This window comes from Brassica rapa, chromosome A01 (genome assembly GCF_000309985.2).
Source record: "Brassica rapa cultivar Chiifu-401-42 chromosome A01, CAAS_Brap_v3.01, whole genome shotgun sequence".
Classification (NCBI taxonomy): domain Eukaryota; kingdom Viridiplantae; phylum Streptophyta; class Magnoliopsida; order Brassicales; family Brassicaceae; genus Brassica; species Brassica rapa.
The window spans coordinates 22331250-22349129 of record NC_024795.2 but is presented as its reverse complement, the minus strand read 5'-3'; the positions used below and the strand labels follow the sequence as shown (position 1 = coordinate 22349129).

Sequence of the window (17880 nt, the reverse complement as noted above, 5' to 3'; positions counted from 1 at the left end):
CTTTACAGCAAGATACATGTTCCAATCAGCTATTCATACAATATGGAGAGAGCGGAATAGAAGAAGGCATGGAGAGGGTTCTGTTCCTGCTGTGCTTTTGATTAAGCGTTTGGATAAGAACATGAGGAACCAGTTCACAGTCATTAGAAGAAGGGGGGGGAAAGGAGTATGAAGATGGAATGGCTACTTGGTTTGATACTAGATAGCTCTTTTACTATGATTGAATTTTTTGATCAGAACTGAAAGATAAGATTTACAAAATTGTAAAAAGTCTTTTTTCTTGAATTAAATTTAACATTCAATTCAAAAAAAAAAATATTGTAAATTTGTTTTTGAAAACTCGACAAATCTAGATAGGTTATTCTAGCTATATTTCATATTTATAGGGTTATTATAGCAAATGTCCCTTTGGTGATTCATATATTTTAAAAATTGTTGCATTTCTTTCACTGTAACTAGTTACCTTTTTCAGTCATGTGTTTTTGTTTAAACTAGTTAGAAAAAATTTCCAATACACAAATTTTGTCATGTGTTGTGTTTAAACTCTCTTTAATTACTCAAAAAGAAATCCGGCTAACCTGTGATCCAGACCTCAGTGGAAGTGTTCTGGTGGTGTGATGATTTTTAAAAAAATTAATGGAGTTGATATATCAGGATCCGACTATAATATCCCATCCTATTTGATTTCTTTGAGATCGATGTTTTCAAATGTGACATATATTTGAAATGTGTAGATCGTTTAGTTTAAACAATTATATCAATTTTAATGGAGATGATTATGAAAGAATGGAGATGATTATGAAAGACCTAAGTACATAAATGTAGATATGAATATTATTTTTACATTATAATATGTATTTATGGTTTTAAGAATATAATATAAGATTATCTTCTTTAGAATACGCAGTTGTAAAACGCACTATTAAGAAATACAGCCGATGTATTCCATTCGTTTATCTAGTCCTGAAATTCTAAGATATAGACAGTAAGCAATCCCTAGTTTTATCGGATTAATTCTGGGGAATTAATTATTTGCTGTATTTTTCTATTTATTATAGGGTTATTGGCGTAGATGATCATGGGGGTAGCGTACCTTTTCCGGACCCATTGATAGATAAATAAGTATGGTTCTACGTCGATTATATCTTAGAGAACAAAAACGTATTGTTTGACAACAAAATCTTAATAAATTAGAGTACTAGTTGTGATTGTTTGCCCCAAGAATGAAATAATCTTTCATGTGATTCCTTGGTTTTATACATTCACGAACATCTATATCTTCCTTGTCTTACTTGATTTGTAAATATATTAATGGCAGTAGAAATGGAACGAGCGTTAAGTTTTATTTAAAGTCACGAACTACGCTATATATAGAGTTATAAACTTCAAAACGAAGATCAGGATATACATAGATATACTACACATATAAGCTTTATTTAGTAATTGGGTCTATGCATAGATAGCATTTTTGCTGATCCAAGTTTTGGTAATCTTAATGGAATTCTACATATATCAAATGTAAATGAGTGAACCATTTTAAATTATACTACTTCCTACATATATCAAATGTAAAGTTTTTTTTGGTTGTAAAAGGTATGTTCAACAAGTCATTGTTATGATCAAACAATAAAGAACAAGTTATTGTTATTATTTGTGACTAGAAGAACTATAAATGTACGAAGACCATCTCCTTGAAACATTCGAACCGAATATCATTCCAAATATTAACTATTGCAACCACTTAACAACAAACGCTAAACGCCACGCCTGTACCTCTCTGTCTGTATACATACTTCATTGTACATAGTTATTAACCTATAGGTCCTTTATGGGGATCATTCAATATACTACTATTATGCACATATATTTATTTTTAAAGCATTCCTTAAAATATTAGGCGGCATCGTGTTTTTACAACGACAAAACCGTTTGTATACACCTAAATCTTGTATATATATGCCTTTGTTTCTTTTTCCATTTCAACTTAGCTTATATATGTGTGTCGTTCGATCTCTGTATAAAAATACCCCCTACATTTTCTCTTACTTGAACCCTACATAGTTCAATTGTAATCATACATGTGTTTTTCTCCAAAACAAATCCTCAAAAGGATAAAATTAATCGAGACTAGTAGTATAGTATGAGCAATTTAAAAGAATAAATGGAAAAAAGGAGACTCATCTCGAGGCGACACGAGCACTTTTCCGGCTATTCCTCCCACCACACACCACACTTCACCATGGAAATTCTACAAAGCCTTTCTCTGGATTCCCGTGACTGTGACCTCTCTTTGAGGTTTTTACTTCCAAGAAATTATCACCGGGTGTCGTGATTTTAACGTCTATGCCTCACTTTTTAATATTTTTGGGTAAAATTTTAAAATAACAAACCCCATAATTTTACGCTAATTTTACACACATTAAAGTTAGAAGCCAGGCTTCAAACAATCAACTGGCACCATGTTGACGTTTATCTGCATATACACATTTATCTGTAAACGCAAAATGATTTTGTGGTTGTGTTGTGATTAACAAGATAAAACGATAGCATCATGTCAAGTATGGGAGATGGATAAATTCGAGCGGCTCTTTTTCCCATTTGATCATGTAAGTAAACACTTGCCTTTAGACCATCTCCATTTCATTCCATAATTTACTCCAAAAATAGAGTGAGAAATTAATAGAGTAAGAACAAAAAATAAAAAATTACTCTATAAAATAAAGTAGTCTTTTATTTTTTATTCTTACTCTATTTCTCACTCTATTTTTAGAGTAAATTATAGAATGTAGATAAAGATTTCTTTAGAATTGTGCATACGCCTCATAATGGTGCCTACGTATATAAGCAAGACTTAGCACAATGTTTCATGCATAAAATTCAACAAGGACATAAGGTATAGTCGCAATTAATATGCTTAGAAACACGAAGTATTAGAATATCAATGAGTTTAATTTTACTATTATATTAATCAGTGATCTTAACTCATTATCTTTTTATTTCTTCTGACTGGTGAATGATTCTACTTATTCACTACATTTATGGGTTAAAGACCTATAAAAGTCTCTCTATTTTAGCTTTTCCAAAATTTTGTATCTGAACTTTCAAGATGCTCTTCTTCAAAAATAAAACTTTGTAATTTACACTATAGTTTTATATTTGTCATAACTAATATAAATCTATAAAATATTTATAAATAACTAGCACATATATAAAATTATTAATTAATAAAATCTTACACAAAAATATAAAATTATAAATAGAAATAAATAATTAAATATTAAAATACAAGAAAAATATCAAATTATTCCATAAAATTGTTTCCGCAATGCTCCATCTTCGGTTACACAAAACAAATTTGGACAATACATTAGAGGTTACGGAGTAAATTTACTAGACTACTAGTGTTGTTGTAATATTTAAATTTGCATAATAATTATATTTTCATGTATCTTTTCAAAAATTTCTTCATTAAGTTTCTTTTGTAATATTTTTGTTTTCTAATTCTTGTTTTAAAATATTATAAATTTTATTTTGAAATTTTTTGTTTAATTTTATGTGTAAAATTTGAATTTGTAACAATAAATTTAAAATATTTATGATATACAAAAGTTTTAAAGATTAAAATGATAAATGAGAAATACTTAAGAATCATAAATGTGATGTATAATTAATTATAAAGACCAAAATACAAATAAAAAGATGAAACTTCAAATTTAGAATTTTGAGTAGTGAAAATTCAAATATAAAGTTTCACTCCTTAAAACTCTAAATCTGGAATTTTGAAAATTTTAAGTTCCTTTTAGGAGAGCAAAAAACTTTATTTTTGAAGTTATAGAATTTATTTTGGAGATGCTCTAACCGGAATATTTTTGGTATTGTCGTGAGATGTCAAATTTGAAGTCTAAAATCATTTTATTAGCCTTTTTGTCAAATCTAAAATCCTTTCCTAAAATGATAATTGTTTGTATATAAACTTAATGGTATACTAGAGTATGATCTGCACATCCCTGCATGTGTTATTTTAATTTTTTCATAGATATTGGAATATTAATTGTACTATCTCATCTTTTCTGGTTTGTCTTCCTCTTATTAACTTCATAAACAAAGTTTTGATGTTTATTGATCAATTACATGTTAGAGTTTCTCCCTTTGGATATCTATGACTTTGTCTCTTAGTGAGACTACAATTTATAAATTAACTTCCAAATTATACTGCCATGTTTACATATTTAAACTATTCAGTTACGAAAACTTTTTTAAAATAAAATATCATAAATATCAAAACCATAGAAGAAAGATGTATCAGAATGTTGTTTCTAAATATTTGTTCATATTTTTCAAGTCTCCACTTTATTTCATCTCCAAATTCCATATGATTTGAAAATAAAGTGATTAATTTTTTTTTGAAAGTTGTTAGTAATGACACGTCCATTTATTAATTTGATTGAATGAAAGGATTAGAGACCTACTTCTAAATATTTTGATAAACGTTTAACATTTTTAATTCGTATTCCAATCAATATTTTGGAAAAAAAATATATTTCAAACCGACTCATGGTATAAAAATCAAATAAAAAATCACCCAAAATTAAAGTAAGTACTATTGACCAAAAAATCAATTTGTTGAAAAATACATCCAACAACATAACTTTATCACAAATTTTTGCTTTTATGTTTTATATTTGTTTAGGAAATGAAAGATTCCAATCTTTTATAGTAGCTAAATATTAGGTAATCTGGTGTAACACATACGATTTTTGAAGGAAACAATATTTATTATGTATTTTGTAATTTTATTTATTAAAATTATTTATGATTAAGAGTAAAAAAAGAGTGGCATTCACTTATAATTTTGTAGGAAAAGTTAGAATTATTTCAAATTTATACTTCTATTTTAATAGTTTAGATTGTACTTTTCAACTTACGAAATGTGTTTTCGATTTTAAAATATACCCGAGAAAAGACGTATTACACTGGTTGTTTATAGGTGTATGAAATCATGAGTTAAATTTTTAGGAAAATATTTTTTGAATTTCATTATCATAAAACTATTTTAAATGTAAAAAAAAGGGCCTACATACAACGAACCACAAATTAATAGATCGTCGAACTTGTGACTGTTTACACAACTCTTTTGAAAAGATTTTTTGCAAATCTAACAAATCTGATCTCCATTTTGGAAGAAAGACTGGAATATATTAATTTGTATTGATTGTTAAAATTTTCAAATTCTATTGTCATTGGTTGGTAGATTCTAACATTCTTACTAAAATCTAGTGCTATTGGTTTGATGATTATTTAATGACTTATAACATCTCTTGTTATTTAAAAAATCTGGTTTTTAATGTTTCTAAGTTTCTATCAAATCTAATGTTATTGAAAATTGAATTCTAGATAATTTTACTCATATAACAAAACTTCAAAATTTTTGCATATTTTCTTTAGATTTTTAAAATCCTTGAACTAGACCACTTTTATAAACTTTTTAAATATAAAAAACTTTTTTATAATTCTTTCCAAATTTAACAAATCTTTTGATTTTTATAATCAACCAACTCTATAAAAATTCTACTCCCACTAACCTTCCCGGGCCTATAGTGAAGTTAAAATCTAATCGAATATATGATTGTTAGTGTCATTCATATTTATTATTAGTATATCTGCATTTCGTCTAAAATATAAATTTGTTAACACATTTATAGGAATATAGATAGGTAAATTTAAGAGTGTATTTACTGTAAATCTTACCAATGCACGATATCTTATATAGTAAAACAGAAGTTACAATCTTGATTCATGTGTAATTTTTAAAAAAAATAGACCTAATGAACCTATTCCTAGAAAGTTATATTACATTTAATCTCTAATCTTATCATTTAAATTTTAGGTCTAACAAAAATTTTTATTGAGCTATCAATAATTATATTTAAACAATAGATGATCCATTAGATTTATAGATAATATAAATTAAATAGATATATTTTAATGTTGTAATATTATACCTCCATATGTTAATTATTTAAATATTTGTCGATGTTAACTTTTAAAATTATATATATTTTTTTAAATAACAAAAATCATATTATCTAACAATGATTAATCTTTACTACCTTAAACCAATGAGAAAAAAAATTAAAACTATATAGTTTATTTTAAATATTAAACATAAACTAAATGTTTAATTATTTACTCGATAATATAAATCCATGAAGCGAAAAGTTTAATTTTTTAAAAAATTTATAAATTTGTGAAATATTATAATATCTTTGAATATGACAATAAAACAATATTTTACTAATCTTTATATATATAGTTACAATTTTAATAATGAAATAATAATCTGAAAATATATATATATATAGAGGAAGATATAAATACATGTGAAAGTTTGAAACAATATGTTCAATGAAAAAATATACCTTAACTTTATGTTTTAAAAATTGATAGCCACATATATTATAATATATATCAAGTTAGAATTAAAAACAAAATATTTATATAAAAATAAATGAAAACAAAAATTTGCGCGGTTGCACCGATTGAGATCTAATTTGATTAAAATAATACTCTGTTCTTTGCTTTGTTCCTATAAGTCCAGTTAGTTTTTATAATTTATTATTAAGATTATATAAATCCATAAATTTAATACTATTAGCCCCAACCGTAATTGTAATTTGTTGACTATTTTTATAGGAATAACGAATAAGGATACGTAACTCTAAAAGTAAATCTTAACAATACACAATTCTTTTTAATTAACAACCTTCTGTTTTGTGCGTCCAATAAATCTACTTTATTAAAATAGAAACTAGATTTTGACCCGCGCTTGAAAAGCGCAGGTTTGTTTTTGTAATTAAATATATTTAAAACAAATTTCTATATAAGATAATGTATAAATTTGAGCACATTTATCCAAAAATACAGACCAATCCGTACTAAACTGAAAAACCAAAATTGAACTGAATTGCATAAATAATAGAACAAACCATATATCTATGACTGAAAAATTGAAACCAAACCGAGAACCAAATGAGTGGCTGAATTTTTAAATAAAAATTATATATTTAAAAATATTAAATATCATAAAAATACTATTTATAAACCGGATAACCCGAAAACTTGAATTACCCGAATATTTTTATTTGGTTGATAAATAATTTAGTTAACCAAAAGTATAAATTATGTATATAATTATTTATTTAAAATATATATATAACTATTTTAATATAACACATAGTATCAAAACTATTTTCAAAATAATATTATGTTTTAAAATAAGTAGATTTTGTTCTAAAACACAATTCTACTGCTAACCTATTTTAAAGTATCGATATAGTGTTAATAAATAACAATGTGTTTTTAAAGTTTTTAGAAGTTATTACTAATCGATTTATAATTGGTTAGACTAAATATTTAACAGAACCAAAGATAAATAGCCATTTTCTGAAAATATAGGAGATGGAAAGATTGAACCGGTTTTATGTAGACCATAATCATACATATGGATTCGTATAGGAATTGGTTTGGTATTAAATAATACAACCAATTTGGAATATTAAGTTGTGACAAACAACGTTTAGTTTATGAATGATAATGTTGAAGTGTTCATATATATAACATGGTTAATGAGATTAGTTTAGTTAATAAGGTTGGTATAAAGTAATTGTTGATCTATGTAAAATATACAATTTTTTTTACAATGGATATTGTATTATGTTTATAGTTTCCAAAAGTATTTACTATTAAATAAATCACAAGTAACCATTACAAATATAGGGTGGACATTATTTAATAATAGCATAAAATAATAATGATGGAATAATGTGTATAGTGTAAATGTATATGTAGAGAATTAGGTTAGTATCATTTTTATGACTAATTTGTTTTTAATGAAGAATAATGAAGTTAGTAGTATGAGAAATAATAGGAATTCTAGTTAAATGAAATGGTCCAACTATGACTTGTTTTAAGTAGATTTTTTAGGATTCCTTCCCTTTTAATAGTATTGATACAAATAAGAAATAATCTTAAGACTTACAACTTAATTACAATACAATGTCATTGAAGTAATTAATAAACTTAAATCTAAATTAATTTTTTTCCTAAACCTATTCCACAACAAATTCATGATAAATATTACACTTAATGCACATTAATACTATAAACCTTAATATATGAAGTAGAAAACTTCTTTCCATAAATTTGTGGGTATTATCCTCTATTAAACAATGTTTATTACATTTTTTAAAATTTTATTATTAATAAAATCAATTAGCAATATTTAAAAAGTTTAAAGGATATGCCGTATTTGAGAATAAAAATTTAATAATGAGAACATATTTAAAAAGATCCATTCTACTTAATAATTCTAAATTTGTGCCTAATTAAAATTTTCAAATAACCAATTTGACTAATCTATTTAATTGACGATATTTTTTAGATTTATATAACTAAAATTCTATTAGAAAATTATTTTAAAAAATATATATGATATTACATATGTTCAATAGAATTTTACCTTAAATTATTGTTTTTATTAAGGATTTGAAATATTAGATTTGGTAATAACATGTACATTTAAGTATTAGTATTAAAAAAAATAAAAACACCTAAGATTTTTCTTATGAAAAAATTGTAATAGGAAAAGTTTCAATAGAATATTCTTCAAGTTTTATATGTAAAGAAAAACATTTAGACAAGATAACAATGGTCTAAAAAAAGAAAAAAAAGTTCATATAAAATAAAAATCCTACACATAATAAAATTTTAAGTCAATAAGTTAAAATAAAATTAATTTGATAATAATATAAATACAAGAAATGCAATTACTCATTCTAACAAATTACTCATTTTAATAAGTATATATAAATATTTTACTAAAAATGCATGACGAATATTTACATATCGGATTGAGAATTAAAAATTAATACTACTTATATAACGGGTTGGAAATTTAAATATAGTTATCATTGATGACCAAAAACCTATCAAAACATCTCAAATATTATTTTCGCATATATATGTTAGTTTATGGAAAACACACACATAAACTAAAAATATATATTTTAATTATTATGCGTAATGTCATAATAAAAAATACATAATACGTGAAAAAATAAATAAGTATTATATTTTTTTGTGACAGCTAAATAAGTATTATATTATTTATAGAAAACAAAAGTATATTCTCAAAAAATGAAAAAATAGTTTTTTTTTATTGGGAACCCAAATGTTGTAAATAATTCTTTCTAACGCGTATCAAACCTGACCAATGAATGATTACTAGCATTTCCTTTACCACTAGCCAACTCGATATGGGGTAAATAAAAATGAAGTCGGTTAAATAAAAACAAATATTCGCGTGATATTTACATTTACAGTTATATAAATCATTTTACTTTTACTATTAGTAGAATTATGTAACAGCAATATATGTATTATGTGATGTATTTTTATCACCATATTATTATAATTTTTTATAGATTATATAATGGTATAAAAAATATTTAGTTACATTACGTAAATAAAAAAACATCCACCCAGTCGAGCGGGTTCAGCTTTAGTATATATTATAAGAGTATATAGTTCCTTGCATTTTTATAATATATAAAAATCAAACATAATGATGCTATGTACCTTTTAAAGTAACTTGTATTGTTTTTTTTCTTCTAAATAACTGATATTGTAAGTTTATCTAAAAAACTGAAACATGGTTAACAATTTTCTTTTAACAAATTTGTCCAGTCTATCGGAATCGATTGAAAAAGTAGCATACACTCATACTAAACCGATTAGAGTTTGCTCAAAAAAAAACCGATTTAGAGTTTTAGTGAAATCAATAATCAAGACAGCATATAAACCGAATTTATATGTGGCATAAATTAGACGAATGATTCAAGTTTAATTTTTGATGATCAAACGCAAACCAAAATAACATGTAAGATCATTTATAAATCTGAATCGATTTGAATTACGCAAGTCTCACATACTATACCGGTTAGTGTTTTGGTTAAACCAAAATCACAAAGCTAACAAACCAAATTAATATATGGCATAGATTAGATTGGCAATCTCAGTTTGTCGTATAAAACATCAACTAAATCAAATATTTAAAAGCATTTTTAAAAATATTTCTCATAAAATTAATGTATGTAATCGTGAATACCATTTTTAGAAAATACAAAATAATCTTTAATATAATATTCAGAGATAAACACAATTTTAATAAAAACACCCTTTTGGTAATAGAAAACAATTTTTGACATATATCAAAGCTATATAAAAAGAACTTTCGGTGTCAATAGAGTCTTTCTCAAAATATGGTCAATATTTTGTTATCTTTTTATATAACGTAATTTCTTTTTTTTGTGCAATTCAACTATACAAGCCGACTAATTGACTACTGCGGTGACAGAAGTCGACTTAAAACCGCGGTAATACGGATAACATAGTCAAAAACAATACTGAGATATTTATCTATGTTACTCCTATTATATAGTATTAATATAGGTTCTATAATATGTATGTATCATGTATTATCAAATACTACAATCGGGAACCTATAAAAAATTGAACTTCGTATCCGAAGTACTCATCCCTAATTAGTAGTATACATTTCTTGTGCTTACTCTAATTAGAATAGTTAATTTCATTAAAGGGAGGATATAGATTACCAACACGCGGCAGTTAAATACGGTAAGAAGTCGGCCACAAAAGTATTTAGACCGAGAATTGCCGGTGACTTTAATTAGTCTGCTAACTACACATTCTCGTCACAGTTCCCTACACAGTCTCCCCTTAGATTCTTTTCTTCCCCAGTTCTTCCTATTTTCTGTAAGTTCTCTCTTTTTAGAAACTCTTTTTATTTTATATTAATATTTTTTAGAAATAGCAGCAAAACATTTTTACTACCGTTAATACCTTTCCGTTTTCTATTCTTTTAATTCTTTCGGAGACAAGACCACCAAAAAAGCTTTGAACCACTAATAAATATTTTCTCTGTTTCAAAATACATAAAGTTTTAAGATTATGCATAACTAATAAAAATTATTTTTAATCTTAAAAATCATTCAAATATAAAGTAAAACTTATTCGACCAATCACAAAACAGTTTATAAAATATCATTAGTTACATAATTTTTAATAAAATTAAAAAACACATTAATATGTAAAAACATATCTATTTTAAAACACCAAAAATCCTTAAAACATCATCTACTTAGATGATTACTAACACTGCAATTTCTGTAGGGTTTGCAGTTTATTTGATTATACGGAATTAAGTACTTTATTTTAAATCATTTTCTTTTGTATCTGTTTGTTCGTATTTCATCGATTTCTGTCTTTCATGTGTACTTCTGTCTGTTGTCTTTATCTTTTTGAATTTGAATAAGTAGATTAATAACATTAAGTACGTGAAAATGCTAACTTTTCAGCAATAATATTCTAGTCATACATTGAAAACAATCGATTCAATTTTCTGCTGTTTTGTTAATGAATTGGATGCTTCATGTTTGGTAATGGAATAAACTATTCTGGTTTTCCAGCTCTTATTTTATTTTTTCAGATGTTATAAAAGTTGTAAAAGTTTTGAGTTTTCTTTGTTATCAATTAATCTATGAGGTATTTAATAAAAATCGCAAAATGGTCTAACATTTTTTGTTGTTCTCTTGATCCTGGACAGAGGAAAAAAGGAAACCAGTTTGGCGAGAAAATGTCATGTAGAAAAATAACAGATGTTTCTGAATTTCGTTTCTTAAAAAAAAATTAAAAGAATTTTATTTATATCTTTTACTTAGAAAACTCTTGTAGAATGTACGGTTCTATGCAAGATCACTGTATTTTCGTCATCTGATTATTCTTCTGCTTTTAGTTTAAGACTCTTAAGTGTGGCAGACTGAAACTCTGAGTGATTCAGTCTGGACGAAAGCCATAAAAGGAAGCTTTCTTTTTAATTTTCATTTTCATTTTCTCAGTCGTAGTCTCCTCGTGAAAATATATTTACAGATAGATTCTTAATTCTATTTAAATAAATGATAAAAGTAAGAGAAGGATATGGCAATCTAAAAAGTGGAATAAGAACTTTCCATGTAGCAGACCTACTACACCTGCTGGATTTTGGTATATATGTATATTTATTATTTAAACGTGTAGTTAAATTGATAAATTGAAATGCTGTTTAATTAAGTAGCTTGTGATATGTGCTATTAATAAAGTTTTTCATTCCAACATGTATATTCTTACTTTTAAGCTCAAATCCCTTCTTATATATCTAACATTTGAATTAACTGAAAAAGCCATTAGATTAAATAAAGTATCATATATAGTATAGGTGTATAAAAACAGTTTCATACTCAAGTAAATTGAAGCAGCACGACGAAGTTCAATATCTGTTATACTTCATTTGACAACATAATAAAGCAGATAGTACATTTGAGAAAAACTATATATATATATATTATATATAATATTTTGGGCATAGCACAGTGAATACTAAACTGTTTGTGGCATAACAAAATTTCACTTGTGAAATCAAGTTTCACTTGTGAACAAAAACAGAAATCAAGTTTGGTTGTTGTCATACAAAAAAAAAATCAAGTTTGGTGCACATGCACATATTCACATATACAATTAGAATACCTAGATACTGATAGATAATATAATATGACATTAATGTTAATGGATGACACAAAGGCATGCGATTAAACAAAGGGCTGGCTCCTAGCACAATACAATCTCCTAGTGTGCAAAGGACATAAGCAATAATAACTTTTAAACTTAAATATAATGTTTATGTTTAATTTGAATTTAGTTAATTAACAAGGACTCTTCCTTTTGACGGGTGCGAAGACCGATTAAGCGGTCAACAGATTTTAACTCGGGGAAGCAAAAACAAATTCCCCCGCCCCCACCAATTTCACGATATTTTAATTTACTTCATACTACTTCCTATTAACAATTAGACGAAGATATTTTATCTTGTACATCTCTTCTGCAAGTTTCTTTATTTGAACGAAATTTCACGTTAACTCTCTCTCTTTCCATATGTGATTTAAATATTAATAAGTTTGCTTTTATATTATTTCATGAACGTACACATGCTTAAGAGAGAATTCGGGGATCTACAATATTTATCGCCTCTTTACAGTAACCCATTTCCTGTATTGTATAAATTATCTTTGATTTATACGTGAATGTATGCATGTATGTTTAGTTATATACGTAGATGTACATTTAAACAGATTGGTCAAATGGTAATTAAGACTAAGAGGTAATTTGCAGAGTGGGAATGCTGGGCTTTGAGGAGTCATGAATCGCATTAAACGAGGACGTGAGTTCCCATAATCCTAGTGGGGATTTAGAGAGAGAGAGAGAGAGAGATGGAGAATTGGAGATAGAGACTTAAATCTGCTTTTATAAAACTTTATAGCATTAATTATTTTATGTACAATGAAATTTAGTTTGCCTCTCTTAGGGTTGGAATTTTCCGGTTGGAATCTTGGGTTTTGTCTTACTACATGAAACTGAGATATCTCTTATTATACTTTTGATGTACTTTAAGAGAGAGATAGAGATGTTATAATAGTAAGCCACGCAGATGCGTACAATTTTTTGTTTAAAACTACATTGTGGTGGCTTACTGATTTTCACTAGAGGATAAATTGCTTTGTTGGTCCAGGTCAGAGATCGATTTCTTTTTAGTGCGAAATTATTAGTTTTATATGTGACCAGGCGAATATAAATCCATGCTTACGGTTTATTTAAATACCCGGGAGATGATCCGTCCGTGGATTGCACTTTCTATCTGGAGATTAGGTATGTGTCTTTAATATATCCCTGTTTAACCTTTTTAAGTTACGAAAAAAGATTATATGCATGCATATATAGAGTATACTATTTATACAAACCGTTACGTGCCAGACCTCGTTACGCTGTTTTTCATTGCAAATATCCATTACTACATACTCTCCCTATATTCGTTTCAATAAAATTATCCTTGAAAGATTAACAGTTTCAACTTTCAAGGCTCAAAAGAACAAATTTAACTGTTTCAAAATATATGTGGTTTTCTAATTGTAATGTATTTTTTTGTCACAGACACTTATTCTTACAATTGCCAAAATTTATGACCTAAACACGCACTAATATGTTTAGTTTTAGTATATTTAGTAAGGTTACGAATTCTAGTAAAAAGTGTCGAAGGGAAGAAATATCTTTAGATAACGCTGTTTTAACATAATAAGTGTAAGTTTCGTCACCGCATCATAATTCAGATATAAATAAAATACGAGTGTGTGTATTGTAAAATGCTGTCCTAATACTTAACAGGTCGTAATGGTCATATAAGAACTATAAAACAAATAATCACATGAAAGGGATACCGTATTATTATTTTTTTCTCAAAGCCATAAATATTATATATCAACTCTTACAATAATATTCTAATGAGATAAAATCCATTTAATTAAACGGGTCTCTCAAAGCTTCTATGGCCTTCCTCTGTATTCATCTCTCACAAATATCTTCTTTTTTTGTTAAAACCCTAAAAGTATCAGAGTTTCCAGATTTTAAAGAGAGAGAGACTTCACCAATATATAAAGCAGAAGAAGATCTCGACCTACATATACATATTCTCCAATCTTTGGAAAGTAGTCTTGATCATTTATTTCTCTTTCCCCAATCCTTGATTGTTGAGTCTTCCTTTCTTCTTTGATTGGCGTAGAGCTTGGTATATTGATTATACCAAAGTGGGTAGCTGCAATAAAGTGATTGATTAACCCAAACACAAAACAAACAGATTTGACTCAAAAACGGAAAATGAATTCAAACAACTGGCTTGGCTTTCCCCTTTCACCAAACCAGTCTTCTTTGCCTCCTCACGAATACAACCTTGGCCTGGTCAGCGACCATATGGACAACCCTTTCCATACACAAGGTAACATCTCTATATATATATATACTTATTCTCTATTTGTATATTGATGTGCTAAACAAATAATATGTTCGTAGAGTGGAGTATGATCAATCCACACGGCGGAGGAGAAGGAGGAGAGGTTCCCAAGGTGGCTGATTTTCTCGGTGTGAGCAAACCAGACGAAAACCAAACCGACCACCTCGTAGCATACAACGACTCAGACTACTACTTCCATACCAACAGCTTGATGCCTAGCGTCCAATCAAACGACGTCGTCGTAGCTTGTGACTCTAACACTCCTAACAATAGCTATGAGCTTCAAGAGAGTGCTCACAATCTACAGTCATTGACTTTGTCCATGGGGACCACCGGTGGTAATAACGCCGCAGCCAAAGCTTCGCCGTCGGAGGCCACCGGCGATAACACTAGCAGTGGTGCACTAGCCGTTGTTGAGACGGCCACGCCTAGACGTGCTTTGGACACTTTTGGACAACGAACCTCGATATATCGTGGTGTCACAAGGTTATATATGTGACGCATGTCTCAATTAATTGATTCTTTAAATATTCTTTTTGTGATTTTAAATCGGATTTTGATGATGAAATGTATACGTATGGTTTTATTTCAATTATATTCAGGCATCGATGGACCGGTCGATATGAAGCTCACCTGTGGGATAATAGTTGTAGAAGAGAAGGCCAGTCTAGGAAAGGAAGACAAGGTAAGTAATTTACTTTCACTTGTATTTAGGTTCTGTATTCTAGTTTTAATTTGGCTCATATATACTAACTATGTGTATATATTTTCTTCATTCTTTGTTCTTTCTACGTAAAATGTTGGGGATTCAACACACAATCTAGTTTACTTGGGTGAGTTCATCGAACTGGATTCTTCTATGTCATTCTCGTTGACTGATCATTATATATATACTTTAGGTTAAGGAACTAAATTAAATCTACTTCTTGATATAGGTGGGTATGACAAAGAAGATAAAGCAGCAAGATCATATGATCTAGCCGCACTTAAGTACTGGGGTCCCTCGACTACTACTAATTTCCCGGTAGCTAGTTCATATGTTTTCTTGCGATAATTTCGAAATTATTAGTTATGTATGTTTTTAATCTTTGATTCATTATATCAGATAACTAACTACGAGAAAGAAGTAGAGGAAATGAAGCACATGACGAGACAAGAGTTCGTGGCGGCTATTAGAAGGTGTCTTGTTGTATCTTCATTGAGACCTTGGTTATAATATACAAATCTAAAATTTCTCTATTTGAATGACACATTTACATATATATTTTTCTCTATTCACAGGAAAAGTAGTGGATTCTCACGAGGCGCTTCGATGTATCGAGGAGTTACAAGGTTTAATTTTATAGATAGTCACACATATATTTATCCTTTTCTACGTCAATTCACCACACAAATATGTACTAAACATGTTTATTTTTTCATATATATATATATAGGCATCATCAACATGGAAGATGGCAAGCAAGGATCGGCCGAGTCGCCGGAAACAAAGACCTCTACTTGGGAACTTTTAGTAAGTAACTTTGTTATTTTTATCTTGACTGTGTTTGGTAACCAACCATCTAGACCCTACAAAATCAAAGTGGATTTCAAGTAACCTCCATATATATATTATTTTATTTTATTTTAGTTAAAAACCTTTAGAATCACCATGTTTTTTTTTATTAAAGGATCAGCATATTTAATAGAAGTTTCTTCAAACCATAATTTTACGTATCTAACGATATGGTTTGTTTTGTTCAGGCACTGAGGAAGAAGCAGCAGAAGCTTATGATATAGCCGCGATAAAGTTCAGAGGACTCAACGCAGTGACCAACTTCGAGATCAACCGGTACGACGTGAAAGCCATCCTAGAGAGCAGCACTCTTCCCATAGGAGGAGGCGCGGCTAAGCGGCTCAAAGAAGCTCAGGCTCTTGAGTCTTCAAGGAAACGCGAGGCGGAGATGATAGCCCTCGGTTCAAGTTTCCAATATGGTGGTGGCTCGAGCTCAGGAGGCTCTGGCTCCAGCTCATCAAGGCTTCAGCTTCAACCTTACCCTCTAAGCATTCAACAACCATTGGAGCCTTTTCTATCTCTACAGAACAATGACATCTCTCACTATAATACCAATGCTCTTGATGCTTCCTCCTTTAATCACCATAGCTATATCCAGACGCAGCTTCATCTTCACCAACAAACCAACAATTACTTGCAGCAACAATCGAGTCAGAACTCGCAGCAGCTCTATAACGCGTATCTTCAAAGCAATCCGGCTTTGCTTCATGGTCTTGTCTCTACCTCAATCGTTGACAATAACAATGGAGGATCTAACGGTAGCTACAACACAGCGGCATTTCTTGGGAACCACGGCATTGGTATTGGGTCGAGCTCCACCGTTGGATCTACCGAGGAGTTTCCAACTGTTAAAACAGACTACGATATGCCTCCGAGTGATAGCACAGGAGAGTACGGTGGTTGGACTGGTGAGCCTGTTCAGGGGTCGAATCCTGGTGGTGTTTTCACTATGTGGAATGAGTGAAAATGGATCTGTTTCTTGCGGCACAAGGAAATAGGTCTGTATTAGTAACTATTTTATCGTTATTCTGTTTTTCTTTCCTAGTCTTGGAAGTTATATTAGAAGGGACTTTTGGTAGAAGAATTTAGGTAACGCAACTGGTTCATTTAAAATTTACGGCGAAGGTGTTGATTCTCGGACACTGGTTAAATGGTTCTTGAGGGAGGGTTTTATGGGTACTCAGTTGAGTTTAAGAGTACCCAATTTTTGTTTGAGGCTAACCCTTTTGACTAATTTCCAAACTTGTAGTTCATTTATTTATAATCTATATTTCCTCTAGTTCTTATTATATTATCCAACCAAAACGAGTCGACAAAAAAGTCAATAAGTAATGTAGTTTGCTTATTTATGTTTAAAAAAAGTGCATTAACCAGA

At 28.6% G+C, this 17880-nt stretch overlaps 1 protein-coding gene across 1 annotated transcript; it reads left to right on the top strand.

Annotated features, from left to right (window-relative positions):
- Window positions 1–6357: 6357 nt before the first annotated feature.
- LOC103835650 (AP2-like ethylene-responsive transcription factor PLT1) lies at window positions 6358–17784 on the top strand. The gene is made up of 9 exons (XM_009111838.2): window positions 6358–14935; window positions 15010–15436; window positions 15553–15635; window positions 15775–15783; window positions 15886–15974; window positions 16056–16129; window positions 16232–16282; window positions 16387–16463; window positions 16694–17784. The coding sequence occupies exons 1-9, from the start codon at window positions 14818–14820 to the stop codon at window positions 17467–17469; spliced, it is 1704 nt and encodes a 567-aa protein (XP_009110086.1). The 5' UTR covers window positions 6358–14817; the 3' UTR covers window positions 17470–17784.
- Window positions 17785–17880: the final 96 nt, after the last annotated feature.